The 14,551-nt window shown below is 35.7% G+C and overlaps 2 protein-coding genes across 2 annotated transcripts; one reads left to right on the top strand and one right to left on the bottom strand.

The window, feature by feature from the left end:
- Window positions 1-3,616: 3,616 nt before the first annotated feature.
- LOC732943 (ubiquitin-conjugating enzyme E2) lies at window positions 3,617-5,193 on the bottom strand. Its single transcript, NM_001046942.1, is given in 4 exon segments — window positions 3,617-4,194; window positions 4,419-4,681; window positions 4,806-4,889; window positions 4,961-5,193. Coding segments are annotated over 4 exon segments (480 nt in total). The 5' UTR covers window positions 5,027-5,193; the 3' UTR covers window positions 3,617-4,127.
- Window positions 5,194-7,459: 2,266 nt separating this feature from the next.
- On the top strand, window positions 7,460-14,134 carry LOC101744339 (general transcription factor IIH subunit 2). The gene is made up of 9 exons (XM_004932037.4): window positions 7,460-8,005; window positions 8,982-9,183; window positions 9,824-9,963; window positions 10,128-10,290; window positions 10,662-10,760; window positions 11,527-11,702; window positions 12,979-13,110; window positions 13,654-13,762; window positions 13,965-14,134. Exons 1-9 carry the CDS (start codon window positions 7,947-7,949, stop codon window positions 14,100-14,102), a joined length of 1,218 nt encoding a protein of 405 aa, XP_004932094.1. The 5' UTR covers window positions 7,460-7,946; the 3' UTR covers window positions 14,103-14,134.
- Window positions 14,135-14,551: the final 417 nt, after the last annotated feature.

Raw genomic sequence — 14,551 nt, 5'->3', positions numbered from 1 at the left:
CTTTAGTGCTGTACAAAAGATTTCAATGTTATCAGGTTTTATCGATAAACGATCTTGGCTCATTTTATTTTAAATATTGTTGAGTATTACTTATTTGTAGAATTTATACTTTAATGGGAAGTAAGTAGGTGTATTGTTATGTGCAAATATGATATGATTTAGATGGGTCAAATCAAAGACAAGTTCGTCCTTCGAATTTGCCAAGTAAACGATATAATGATTTTTAAAAGTTGCTACACTGATTTTATAAAATTGTCGTTTGTCGCAAAACATAAAGATATGGCGTAGTTCAAAGCCATCAGCCCATTTCTAGCATGCTAAATGTTATCGTATTTTAAGTACGTGTTTTTCTTAGACTATTACAATCTATTTTAATTGTTTTGCTGACTCTAAAGTCTGTAACATACTACCGCAGCGCACCCCAAGGAAGGTGCGCCGCACCATTTGAATCACTTTCGCTTAAGAGTGATTCAAATTTTAAACTTATCAAGGGACCGCGTGAAAAAAAAAACACCTACAGAACATTTATTCATTAATTAAAAACGTCATTCCTTGTGACTTCCTCTCTAAAATCATTTAATTATTAAATATTTAACAAATTTACAATAGTGTTTTACTCACTGCGGAATAAAACTATTTTATTTAAATAGTTCCGAAGAGATTTTGTCGGTAGCCTTTTTCCCGAAATATCTAAACAGAATGTCTAAATATGTTTTGATGACATATTTTAAAGTGGTATTTATGATTAGTGTCATGATCAATAGATTCCGACCGAAAAATGGATTTTTCGGATGAGGGCTCCATAATGAATTTAAATACATATAGATAATAGTTTTAGGGCATCGACTTTCTTGAGATCCTATAAAATACGTTTTAATTATTATTTTTGTATGTTTTAAGCATAATAAATTATGAAATTTTATATAATCAATCATATTAAATCGATATCAAAGTCAATAAATAATGTACAACCCAAAACAGACGGCCGAACTGACGTGACAATGACATTTGGCGCGCTAAACATGGCGGATTTTCGGCCTCATTAGACGGTGACGGAGATATTTACGTATATTCATGTTTCATTTTATGTACGCACTGAAATACTGTTATATTGTTTTCCTGCGAGTTAAAGTGCTGAGTAAAAACGAGATAGATATATGTTTATATATGTGCCTTCAAAATGGGTGCTATTTATATAAGCAATTGTACGTATAGAACAATATGTCGTGTCCCTACTATATAGGTCTATGTTTACAGTACAGTATACTGTCATCGACGTTGTCATGGCGGTGTTTTCACTTCAGCAAAAAATCTTGTTTAAATTTACTTATATTTGAAAATAGGCTTAAACTTTCCTTTTGGGTCCGTCGATTTTTGGGTCGGGGTGGGGGTGGGGCGAGGGAGGGGGGTAAGAGTTTACCCCCTGCACCATTATCCCTCCGCGTCTCCGGTTTTTTATATACACTCTAGGGGTAGGGCAGACAAGACCAGGTGGAATGTGGGTGCTCTGATTCGGTTTTCGATATTTTTCGAATATGTTTGCAGTTTTATTTCCAAAACACGAGCAATTTTACTGTTTTATATTTAAAATTTATATAAAAAGTTAGTTTATTACAGAGACAGATAAAAAGACGCCATAAATAAATGCGTCATTTCACGTTCCGTTCCACAGTATAAACAAAATTTTGTTACTTTTTGTGTAAAAAAGTCAATATAATTGCTTATTACAGAAACAATTACAATGCACATTAATTACAACAAATTTACTATGTAAATATATTAAAATAATAAAATATATTTCGGTAAAAACATGACATAAAATTTAACAAAATACAGTCCGCGCGCGAGCTCCGAGGATTTTTAAGGAATGTTGACGTAATGAGCTAGTGTTGTAATTAGTCGATATTGCGCTATCGATACTAACACATCTTAAGCCTCCGTGCGAGTGTAAATTATAAAATAGTTTTATGAGGGTATTATGTACTTGAAATAAAATAAAAAAAAACAACTGATCACGTATGAATTTAATTTAATGAACTGATACTTATTGAACAAAATGAACGTGAAATCTTATTAATTACTCTCGCAATCAGATTAATCAGTAGTTGAAGAATTTGATGTACTCTCCTCTTGATGTCACTCTCCTCACGTACTTCAATAATAAATGATTCGACAACATCCTCCATTAAGCCATCCTTTTGCTAGTAATATTCCTCTAATACTAAGACATGGTTATTATGCTAGTGCTCGCCATTCCTTTCTCATCAAATTATATAGCTTGCAAACAACAATACTTATAAGTGTAAGACTATACTAAAAACACACGTAATTAACATTGCTATCGCAAAATTAAAAACAACGAGTCAGTAAGCGCACTCTCATGTTAAGGTCGACACTAGTAGTGGGAGAGTGCGGGGTATGAAGCGACGGTCGGGCGCGGTGCACGCCCGCCCGCTTCCTCAGCCCACGAATCCTCGGAGCTCGCGCGCGGACTGTAGGTATTTGACTGGTGGGCACTAGGCGAGCGTCAACCATAATTTTTTATGTATTTATTATAATTTGTCAGGCTCTATGTCGTCAGCTACGTATAGCTGGTCATTTTTTATAATTTTAAAGTCGTCATGGCCTGCGGGATAATACGACCGTATGCGGTACCAATTTTTCTGATGAAAAACTTATTTCAAAAATGTTCACGATTGGCTTCCTCGATGAAGAGGATTAACATCGTATAATAATATCAAACTCGCAAAAAATATAATTTGCGTAATTACTTGTGGATTGTGGGTAGGGCGTCTTGTGAGCCCTCACAGGTAGATACCACCACCCCGCCTAATTCTGCCGAGAAGCAATAATGCATTACGATTCAAAGGGTACTTTTTACGACAGTACTCATGTCTGAAAGTGGGTAGTAGCATTTACGATGTTCATGTCTATGGGCTCCGATGACCAATTAACACCAGGTAGGCTGCGAGTTCGTTGACCCACACTGTCTAGAAAACTGCATTTTAGTGCGCGGCGATATGTTGAGGGACCGTCGCATATTCGAAATTGCGGAAAAGGACTAATTGGTTGTTGATTTGAAAATGGGTTATTAAGTGTATAATCTATGGGGTGGGCGTCCCTTAAACTCGTATAACAAAATCAAGTCTTCGAACTCATATCTCTAAGTTAGTCCTGGCATTATTTGGCAAGTTCAATGGGTTCTAATAATAGAAAATACCATATTAAATAGTTTCAGTTATTACTTAAAACTAGTTGGGTCGTGATCGTATAGTTCGCCTGTCTCTCACCTTTTGTATTTTGAGGTGCCTATTCACTACTAGATGGAGGTTTTTGTAGCTAATTTTTAATTATATCTGTCATCAAACTAAATAATGATTGCGTTTAAGCTGGAATAAAACAAATATTTGTTTAACTCCCAACTTTAATGAATATCAGCATGTGAAATGAAATATCTGATGTCAACTAACCATTTTGATAAATAAATAAAGTTATGAATTATTTGTTTTCCAAATAGTTACTCTGAACGGCTGATTAGAAAGCGCTGACTTTGAATAGTGAATGATTGTGAAAATAATCTGAAAAAATTTTAACTTAAAAATACACAGTAAATTGTAGAATTTAAATATTTATTGTTCATTAAGTCTAACATAAGATACAAAAATATTTTAAAATAACATAGATTCGAAATGTAACCGTATATTTTGAGAATTACAGCAACATGTTTGTATATTCGGTTGTAATTAAAATCTTTGATGCTTTTTGCTTGTTAACATTTCTGTTATTAACTTAACAAATAAATAAATACAAGTTAGCCATAAAATGATGAATTCATAATGGCTTCAAAATTTTCCAGAATTAAAATAACTAACATTAGCATAGTGTTGATTTGGTCTGTTATTAAAAACTTGCATTTACTTCAAAATTACTTAAATCTATAGTTTAAACCATCACTGCGTACTGTGTGGATTAAATACTTTTGGAACTGGAAAATACCATGAAGATAATGTTATAGCACAATCTCCAAAATAGCGTAGTGTTGCTGTTTTAATCTCCTGTCTTCACATTTATACTGCTTTTTAGGCAATGGCTTAGCTCATTAACGCTCCATTGTCCCATTCTGATATTTACTCAGCAGCAGCCATTGCACGTGCCTGCGCTCTTACTCGCTTGTCATACTCTAGCCGATTTTGACTGTAACAATAAAATTTTATTTAATATTGAGGCATACAAGTTTTGTAGGTCACAGTAATTAAATATTAGTATCACAATATGTGGATAGTTTCGTGATATATTTTCAGTAATATAACAAATACATATATTACAAAAAAATTCAATTTTTACAAAATTAAACATTATAAAACATAACAGTTCTTTAAATGCAATACGGGTATTGAAAATGTTTATGTTTAACTTACCAATAAATTGTGTAGGCTTCAGCTTGCGCTGGATCTTTTACGTTAGGCTCATTGAGAAGATCTTGAATACCCAACAAAATTTGCTTTATTGTGATTGCTGGACGCCAATCTTTTTCTTCATCAAGCAGTGACAAGCACACCGTACCTGATGGATACACATTGGGGTGGAACAGTGGTGGTTCAAATTTGCATTTTGGAGGACTTGATGGATAATCATCTTTGAAGATCATACGTAGTTTATACAGCCCACCTTCCCATGGAGTCTAAAAAGAAAAACCGGTTATAGTTTTAGAACTTCTACTACCGTAATTTACTATGCTTAAACTCAATAACTTTAAAACTGCATCAATAAGAAACAAGAAGTTTTCACGATATAGAAATACTAACCCCCTTTTTACCAGGTATCGCACATTCCCAAGTCATTAAATTCAATGAACCATCTGGATTCTTCATAGGCCTCGCGACAAAACCCTGAAATAGATGAATAGCTTATTTATTTACGAAAACATAAATCAATGTGTTTTCAACAAACAAAAACTTACAAAGGGATGGTCCTTACGCCAAGCTTTCCGTTCTTCAGCTAAACGTGCACTTGCTATCCCTGACATTTTCTACAAAAATAACTCGATTTATGAGCCGAGCTTCAATCAAGGGCTATTCTTAATGTTGGGCGATAGATTTTACTTATAATCGAGCTAAAACTAGAACGAAATTACAATAAAAATAAATGAAAAAGCGCGAAATAGCGTCCCTTAATTTCAGAGCGGTCGACAAAATTGTAGTATAGACTACAGATAAAAAATGAAAATAATCGATTCACTTTTTTTTCTTTTCTGCTGTAGGAAGTTAATAGTGTTGCTGTTGACATTTAATATTAATTTAATTTTAGCAGTAAAAACGGGTCTTAATTACGACGATAGCCGAAATTCAGTCTAATTAAATGTTTCAAAAAAATTACACAAATATTTATGAGCTGTTTTTAAAATGCAATTAATCTCTCTTTTATCTTTTTTTGCAAATGAAGATACCACAATTAAAATTACTTTTGCGACTTAGGAATGACTCCGTGTTAACGAAAATTGTAAGACCAAAATAGGTATTGGACGAAATGGCTAAGGAAGCCGGACACAATGTAATGCGCCTTCCACCCTACTATTGTCAATGCAATGCCATAGAATCTATTTGGGCGCAAATTAAAGGTAAGGATTTAAATAAATGTATTTAATAATTTATTTTTACCTATTTTAATATTTTATCTGTTGCTATATTAACACGTAAACCTTTATTTTAGATTGCGGCTCGTAAAAATATCGACCCACTTAGGGCCGGATTTAGACTCCGCTCCTGGGCAAAAAATCCGCCCCAATACTGGAATTTTACCAAAAATTATAGTTTATAACTATTTTTTTCAAAATTAAATAAGTAATTTCTTGCAGAAACTTTATCATATGTTATATATTCCAAAAACATAAATAAATATTTGTTTTTTTTCTAACAATTATAAATTTTGCACTAAGGGTGACTCATAAATATTAAATGAAAAAAAAAATTAAATTTCTTTAAGTCCAGAAAATGGAAAAATCGATTATTATTTTAAATGTTCAAGGAAATAAATTGACTAAATAATTTTGATTATGAATTTTTACCTAAAGTGCCAAAATTATAATTCACAAATAATGGATGAATTCAATTTTTTGTATTATCAATTAAACAGAAAATGATTAATTAATAGAATTAATTTCAAAAATTTTACTTCCAAAATTTTGCCGCCCTAAAAAATTGCCGCACTGGGCACTTGCCCCGACTACGCGACTGCCCCTAGTGTAAATCCACCACTGAGCCCACCATTTACTGCAAACAAAATGCTGTCATTGTTGCAAAAAGCTTGTGATAGTGCTACTGCCGCGAATTAGGAAGGTTAGGTTTTACGAACAAAAAATTAGTTTTTCGCTGATTGGAACAGAGACACACATATCGATACCATCATAGATAACCAAATTATAATAAATACCTTGTGTTTTTATCGCCTGAATCCCACTCCCGACTAGGTATCCTTCTGTCGAGGGTGACATTCCGCCCCCGCCTTCACACTAGGACGCCTCTACTCGATGATATGCAGGCGAAGTAAAATGTCCCTTAGAAATAAGGTGACGCTCTACAAAACTTGCATACGCCCCGTCATGCAAGTGTAGTGTTCGCTCACGCGGCCCGCACTCGCTTAAAATCATTCCAAGTTATTCAATCCCGTTTTTGCGGGATACCCGTCGGAGCCCCGTGGTTCGTCAGGAACGTCGACCTCCATGACGACCTGGCCTTAGAGTCCATCAATAAGTATTTGCAGTCGGCGTCGATGCGCCACTTCGATAAAGCGGCACGACACGAGAACCCTCTCATCGTGGCCGCCGGTAACTACATTCCCGATCCTGCGGAAAGAATGGAAAGCAGTCGACGTCGCCCCAAACACGTCATTTCGGATTTTCCCGATCCACTAACGGTGCTTTTACTCAAGCACCGGTCACCGTTCTCGTCGAACCCGTCGCTTGCGACGAAGGGCTCGACGAGTAAATTAAACCTTAGATCAGCCCACTGAGTTTCTCGCCGGATCTTCTCAGTGGGTCGCGTTTCCGATCCGGCGGTAGATTCTGCGAAGCACGGCTCTTGCTAGGGTTCGTATTAGCAACGTCATCAGGCTTGAGCCCCATGAGCTCACCTACTAGCTAAGGCGACGCTGAAATAGCATCTCAAGGCTATCAGCTTAGGTAGGATAAAAAAAAACGCCTGTATAGAAATATCGATTTCGGCTATTGATGATGAATAAGTTCCATCTTGATAAAAATATCATGTAATATTATCTAACTAAATTTAAAAAACAAAGTTTTATTATTGGATGCTAATCCTTTTTCTGTCAATACGATTTTAATTTGTTCGTTAAAGTAATCGAAGATCAATATCGTCGAGTATCGAATAAAGCGGTATTTACTAGTATTTGATATCTGTTAAATGGGACTTCGTAATTGGAACTCCATGGACATACATACCTAGACTTTTTAGCTGGAACGCGAGGACTGAAGTTGTGTGATTTGTTTTATTTGGTCTATTTAGTGTTTCTTCGGGTTGAAATGTGTAATAATGGTGGTTTATTAACTGTTTAATATCTGTGAAAGTGCACAAATGTGGGAAAATAGAACAAAGTCGCTGGATGTAACTTCTCGGGATCCTCCAAAAAGTCCACTGAAAAAATCTCAATAAATGACCACCATTTTACTGAGATTACATTTCATTTAATTTCATCCCAGTTGATTAATGTCTCAAATTAATTATCTTCATTTCATTTCATTCACTCCATATTAACATTTTTCATAAAAATAAGAATTTCAATTAAAATAAGACATGACTTAAAGGTCTTAGTTACCAGGTCATAAAACCCCTTAAAAAACATACATACCTAGCACCTAGCACTTGATTGATAAACCTTGAAATGCAAATAAAAGTTGATTTTAAACTTTAAATTTTAGTAAATAATTAATAATGGCTGATGAAGATGACCCTAAAGAGTATCGATGGGAAACTGGTTATGAAAAAACTTGGTTAGAAAATTTATAGTTGTATTGTTATTATGTTTATTTATTTACGTTTATTTGTTTGTAAATACACAAGGCTAACCTTTCAAAGCGAACTTCCATTTTATTAAAAATCAAATATAGAAACAGTTAACGTTAATGAATCAATTTAAATTATTTTTTTACCTTTTCCTGAAAGACTCGTTAATGTCTTTCATGCATACTATTGAATAGAACATACTATTGTCTGTATTGTTGAATGTGGCTGGAATCTGCAAAATCTTAGCAGTGCAGGACTGGTCGTTTTGGCGGGTCTTAGCTTATATCTAGCAGTCGCCGTCTGCGGGCTGATGATAGATAGATACTGTAATGTGGTAACAGGCAAATGCGATTGCAAAGTAGTCTATTATTATTAAGTTTTTTTTATTGCTTAGATGGGTGGACGAGCTCACAGCCCATCTGATGTTAAGTGGTTACTGGAGCCCATAGATATCGACGTAAATGCGCCAACCACCTTGAGACATAACTTCTAAGATTTCAGGTATAGTTAGGCTGCCCCACCCTTCAAGCCGAAACGCATTACTGCTTCACGGCAGAAATAAGCAGGTTGGTGGTACCTACCCGCGCGGACTCTCAAGAGGTCCTACCACCAGTAATGACAGTTATACAGAGAGCCTATTTTTTATTTTGCTAAACTACAGATAAACTAAATAAAACCTGTTCAGATATTAACAAACACGACGAGCGATCATCTTGGGCCACCATTACAAATTCAATGAGGCCTACACACAGCAAATTACTGGAAATCTTTAACTTTAACCTTATGATTTCACCATATTCTAAAAAATAATGAATATATGTTATAAAAATAAAGTGTAATTACAAGTTTGTTTTTGAAAATTCTTCATAATACTTTAATTTACTCTGATTACTCTTTAGTTTTACAGTTTTTAACATATATGTTATGTGTCTATTGAATCATAAATTAAATATTTATGTGTAGGGAGGCTATTAAAGAAGATGAAGATGGGTTGGTTGAAAGCCTGGTGGCTGAATTTGCCCAGAAAGCAGCACGTAAAGCAGCTGCTCCTCGTAAAGGTCCAGTCAGACTTGGCATGATGAGGCATTTACTTTTAGCCATAGATTGTTCTGAGGCTATGAGCTCCCAAGATTTGAAACCTTCACGGTTTCTGTGCACATTGAAGGTAAAGAAATATCTTTTACCTTCATAAACTGCTAGAGGCTGAGCTGTATGCTATTAAGTAGTTTAAAGTTTATTAGATATACCTGGTGTCTTTGTATTGTAACTACCATTTGAGTAGAAGCATAAAGGTTGGAAGTTGACATCCAGATATCATGGCTAACACTTCATATGCAGTGGCCATTGGCTAACTCTGTAGCTTGATTAATTGTATTCAGTTCATTTCAATAGAGATGAATGTCTCCATTCTTTTTTGCAATACGGACAACTGGAGTAGTTTACTCAGAAAAGTTACAAAGCAGTCCTTCAGTGTTTAACCAATTGATTTTGTTTCTCTGTCATATTTCTATATCTATATAACTATAATTACTTGTATACCATCTATGCCTTTGTTTTGTCAGCTGGCTGATTTTTTTTGCATGCAATTTGTAAATACTATAATAATATTTAACAGTGTTTGAACTTCATCATGGGCATAGTTAATATTCTTCACAGATAGACAGCATAGGCCATGATATAACAGCTCCATGGTCACAAATGTTTGCGAGACGTAGGGTGTACCCCCATTAGTGAGAAGAAATCATGTTCTAATGAAGCTATAAATACAATTTTATTTAATAAGTTTAATCTGTGTATATTTCTAGTTGCTCGAGAAATTTGTTGAAGAGTTTTTTGACCAGAATCCTCTCAGTCAGCTTGGTTTAATAGCAATGAAGAATAAGAGAGCTGAGAAAATAACTGACCTATCTGGAAATGTCCGGAAACACATTAAAGCCATACAAGGGCAAGTATTAAATTATTGTTGTATTTATTAATTTCAATATATTACTTTTATTAACTTGACATTAATAGTTTTATCGAAAAATGATAGAAAAATCAATTAAATATGTCATATAAACAAAAGCTTTTAGTTATTTGAAAAAATAAAACAAAAAGTTCTCTAAACAGTTTATCCAACACTCCGCTGACTGGAGAGCCATCATTACAAAATACGCTAGAGCTGGCTGGGCGAATCCTAAGGCCTCTGCCTGGACACGCGTCAAGAGAATTACTAGTGCTTTTCGCATCCCTTACAACTTGCGATCCAAGTGATATAAACACTACCATAGAAGTAAGACAGTTTTGATTATTGAAATGCCTTATTTTACTTTTGTTGATCACCACAGATTTGTTAAAATAGAAATCCGTAAAGATATTTAACATGGTTCCACGACACTCCATAAAGCTCAGTTTTTGTTTAGCTTTAACAAGTTCTTTGCATTGCTGATGTCCACTGGTGACCTGCGCCATTGACGATCAATTGAGACAGACTTCTCCACTTTATATGGCAAGTAATACTAATAATGTTGTGTTAGCATTTTAAATCCAAAACTTGGTATTTCAATGAAAGTTTTGTTTGTTTCAATAACCTAAAATAAACTATACTGTGAGATAATATTTATTTATTAGATTAGATATTTAATTATTTTTATCTTTTTGTAGACACTAAAAACAGATGGAATTAGATGTTCTGTTATTGGTCTAGCTGCTGAAGTGCGGATTTGCAAAAAAATGTGTCAAGACACTAATGGAGATTATGGTGTAAGCTATTCTCTATTGATAATTTCGCAGTTTCGCTTTTGTATGTAAGCATTGTTATTAAAAAGAGCTTATTTAAGACTGCTTTTATTTTTGAACTAGCCGCTAAGGACTCTTTTTCTGTCCCACTATTTGATATAAAATGTTATAGTTACGGAATTTGTTATTGATGTTGTGATAGAATATGCCTTGTAGAAATTATCACGCAAGAAAAAAAGTCCTCCATGCTACTTTACTCTTTCTCTTTATTTCTTTCTGTGAGACTGCGGTTGTTGTTCTGTGTACGTGCATGTGGAGGTGCGTTTATCGAGATTCCAGTAGAAGAGTATTATGCGAGACCAATTGAATAACCTCAATATTTTATTTACCATTTTTCTAAAATAATTATGTATGTACATAATATAAAAAAAAAATATTTTTTCTTAAAATAATAAATGTATATTTTTGTTAATAAGTATTTATTTATTTTATTTATACTTATTGTACACAAAAGAGAAAATACAATAAAAACAGATTAAAAAGAATGTCTAAATACTATGTACCTACAAAGGCGAGCTTAACTCATTCATGAGTTTTCTTCCAGCAAACCATTAGCAGAGAGAAATACGATGCATAAGAGGGGAAAAGTGTACAATATAAAAGGTATTAAAGCATGACTGTTAAACTCAGGTTTAAAAACAAAAGTACATACATAGTTCTTTTATTTACTTCTTAATTTTTTTTTTGTTAGTAAGCCAATTTGCTAACGATGTACATAATATGTTTTTAGGTGGTATTAGACGATTGTCACTACCAGTCACTGCTACTAGAGTACACGTCGCCGCCGCCCCGCGCCCGCTCGTTGGACGCGGGCCTGGTGAAGATGGGCTTCCCGCATTCAACGCCGCTCGAGGAACAAGCCGACCCAGGGGCTAATGTCGATCCACCTATTACTGTTTGTATGTGGTGAGTTCCGTGTCTTGCTTAAATTTTAAAACTTGAGAAAGAACGAAAGAAACGCTTAGCGTAAATCTAAACTTTCATGAAATGCGTTTGTCTGTAGTGTTATTATTTTTATCGACCACTTTTCTCGGCGGAGCCGGTAATTTCATGGTAGCACGGGCGTAAGCCAAGTGCTAATTGCTTGATGTTAATGTTGGTGTGTTATCGTCAACCTGCATAAACTTCCTCACGATTCGGCAGGTGTTTAAAATAGCGGCTTTTTGGAGGGTTAATTAGAGATTTTGTTTGAGAGTGATTAATTTAAGGCTATGGTGAAGATGGTAAGGAATGAGTGTTATTGTTATTATTATTATGTGTATTAAACACTGCCTCGCCTGGGAAGACGGCAAGACACACCGGCGAGGTGGGCAACAATTGGCCGGAGCGTTAGGGACTATTGGGAGAGAAACCGGCAAACTATCCGGGCATTGTCGAGCAAGACTGCTTTTTGCATTTGGGCCACCACCGACTTTTCGTTGAGACCAAGCCTCTCGAGATGTTTTGAGAGGCTTTTAGGGACTTATTATTACTATTATTATTATTTTTTTTATAGATGTGTGGCTCACAGCCCACCTGGTGTTAAGTGGTTACCGGAGTCCATAGTCATTTACAACGTAAATGCCGCTACCCACCTTGAGATATGAGCTTTAAGGTCTCAGTGTAGTTACAACGGCTGCCCCACCCTTGAAACCGAAACGCATTACTGCTTCACGGCAGAAATAGGCAGCGTGGTGGGACCTACCCGTGCGAACCCACAAGAGGTCCTACCATCAGTAATTACGCAAATTATAATTTTGCGGGTTTGATTTTTATTACACGGTGTTATTCCTTTACGTTTTGAAGTGAAACTTCTAATGCGACTTCCAACAAGTTTGCGTTAAACTTTTAACGCTACCATGGAATAGAAAGAGACAGAGCGAGAGTGAATCCGTGGCACTCGAACGCTTGCGCGTTGTATACCTGCTACAGCCAGGGCGTTACCAACGAGTAGCGTCCAATATTTTAATGAAGTATTTAAAAAAAATACCTATATACGTATATCCTTACCTATATATGTAATGATGAAGATGTCGCATCTCTTATACACAGCATTCCTTATTACAAGAGCAATCTGATTTAAGGATGAGAAATGAAAAAAAAACACAATATTACTCATGGAATAAGAAGCTTCACTTCATTCACGTGCACCAAGTTGCACGCGCATCGTTTTTATTTTTTTTAAACTCTTATTTTTGTTCAGTCATTTGGAGGAAGGCGAAGGTATAGGCGGCGAGGGTCACCTGTGTCCGCAGTGCCGCTCCAAGTATTGTTCGTTGCCAGCTCAGTGTCGCACCTGCGGCCTGACACTCGCATCAGCACCACATCTTGCAAGGTACATCTGTCAAACGACCCCTTTCTTCAAACGATATTTGTTTTACGAGATAAAGTCTTATATTGCTGTAGATGAGCACAGAAGATCATGGGCCTGCCCGGTCACCGGTAAATTAACCTTCAGACACAGCCCACTGAGTTTCTCGCCGGATCTTCTCAGTGGGTCGCGTTTCCGATCCGGTGGTAGATTATGCGAATCACTGTTATTGCTAAGGCCAGTGTTAGCAATACTTCCGGTTTGAGCTCCGTGATCTCACCTACACGTCAGGGTGAAGCTGAAATAGTCTCTCAAGGCCTTCAGCATACGTAGAAAAAAAAGGCCCTAAAATAAATGGTTGACCTATAGTTTCTCCCCCTATATTTCCCTTACCGGGTGGTTTGAACACCGATATACTGACCGGAGGACATCCAAGTATATTCTAGTTTTGAATTTGAAAATGCTCTGCAGCAGATTTACATAGTAAACTTATAATTTTTTGCAGGTTTAATTTTATTCGTGTTTGTAATTGTAAATCGATTTTCATAATTTCTAATCTTATTGTAGATCATACCATCACCTGTTTCCAGTGGAACCTTATGAAGAATTAGATAATGATGGCCAGGCGCAGTATTGTTTTGGATGCTTAAGAACCTTCACCGATATAGACAAGAAGGTATGTTACATGTCTCACATTTTTTATCTGCCTTTCCTGTAAATAGTCTACATGTTTCGTTTTAACGTAATTGTATTAATATTTCTAAAATAAAATTTTCATACCGAGCATTCATTAACGACGAAAACTTGCGTGTGTGTGTGTAGAAGTTATTCTAAGAGCAATAGAGTCGATTTTTGAATATATAAATTTTTGTTTGTAGATACATCGTTGTCCCCGATGTAAAGAGTACTACTGCTGGGAGTGCGAGGGCGCGGTGACGGCCACGCTGCACGTGTGTCCTGGCTGCGCCACCAGACCTCATTTGTACCAGCGGCTACCAAGCACGACCTCATCGTAATAAATGAATTAATAAATGAATAAATGAATGAACACTTGTTGTATTATTTTTCGTGCAATTATATAATAACCATCGCAAAGGGACTTTTTTGAAGTGAAACTTCTTTAGGCGCGTTGAGAGTAAAATTTAACTCGCGACAGATTCGTTACGCTTAGAGAGAAAAGATACAATTTAGGACGAGTGAGACTGAGAAAATAGAGAAACCGTCTCGCGAACCACTCGACCCTGGAGAGGGAAATGACAAAGCGAGCTAGGTCGTTTCTCTTATACACAGCATTCTCTTATACAAGAGAAATTTGATTTAAGGATGAAAAATGAAGAACAATAGTACGCAGAAGTTTCACTTCTTTCACATCGCACCTTTTTTTTTTGCGATTGATTACGTGTATTGTGCGGAAATATGTAATCGCATATCGGGAGGAGATCGCGTTGGTCAAATTAATATCAAC

The sequence above is a fragment of the Bombyx mori genome, chromosome 8 (assembly GCF_030269925.1).
Source record: "Bombyx mori chromosome 8, ASM3026992v2".
Taxonomy (NCBI): Eukaryota; Metazoa; Arthropoda; class Insecta; order Lepidoptera; family Bombycidae; genus Bombyx; species Bombyx mori.
Note: the sequence above shows the minus strand (reverse complement) of the source record. Positions and strands in the feature narration are given on the sequence as shown.

Excerpts from the sequence above, each read along its gene's own strand:
- LOC101744339 (XM_004932037.4), top strand. The coding sequence starts at position 7,947 with ATGGCTGATGAAGATGACCCTAAAGAGTATCGATGGGAAACTGGTTAT. Across the intron at positions 9,184-9,823 it reads GGTTTCTGTGCACATTGAAG|TTGCTCGAGAAATTTGTTGA; the intron begins GTAAAGAAATAT and ends GTATATTTCTAG. Across the intron at positions 10,761-11,526 it reads ACACTAATGGAGATTATGGT|GTGGTATTAGACGATTGTCA; the intron begins GTAAGCTATTCT and ends ATATGTTTTTAG.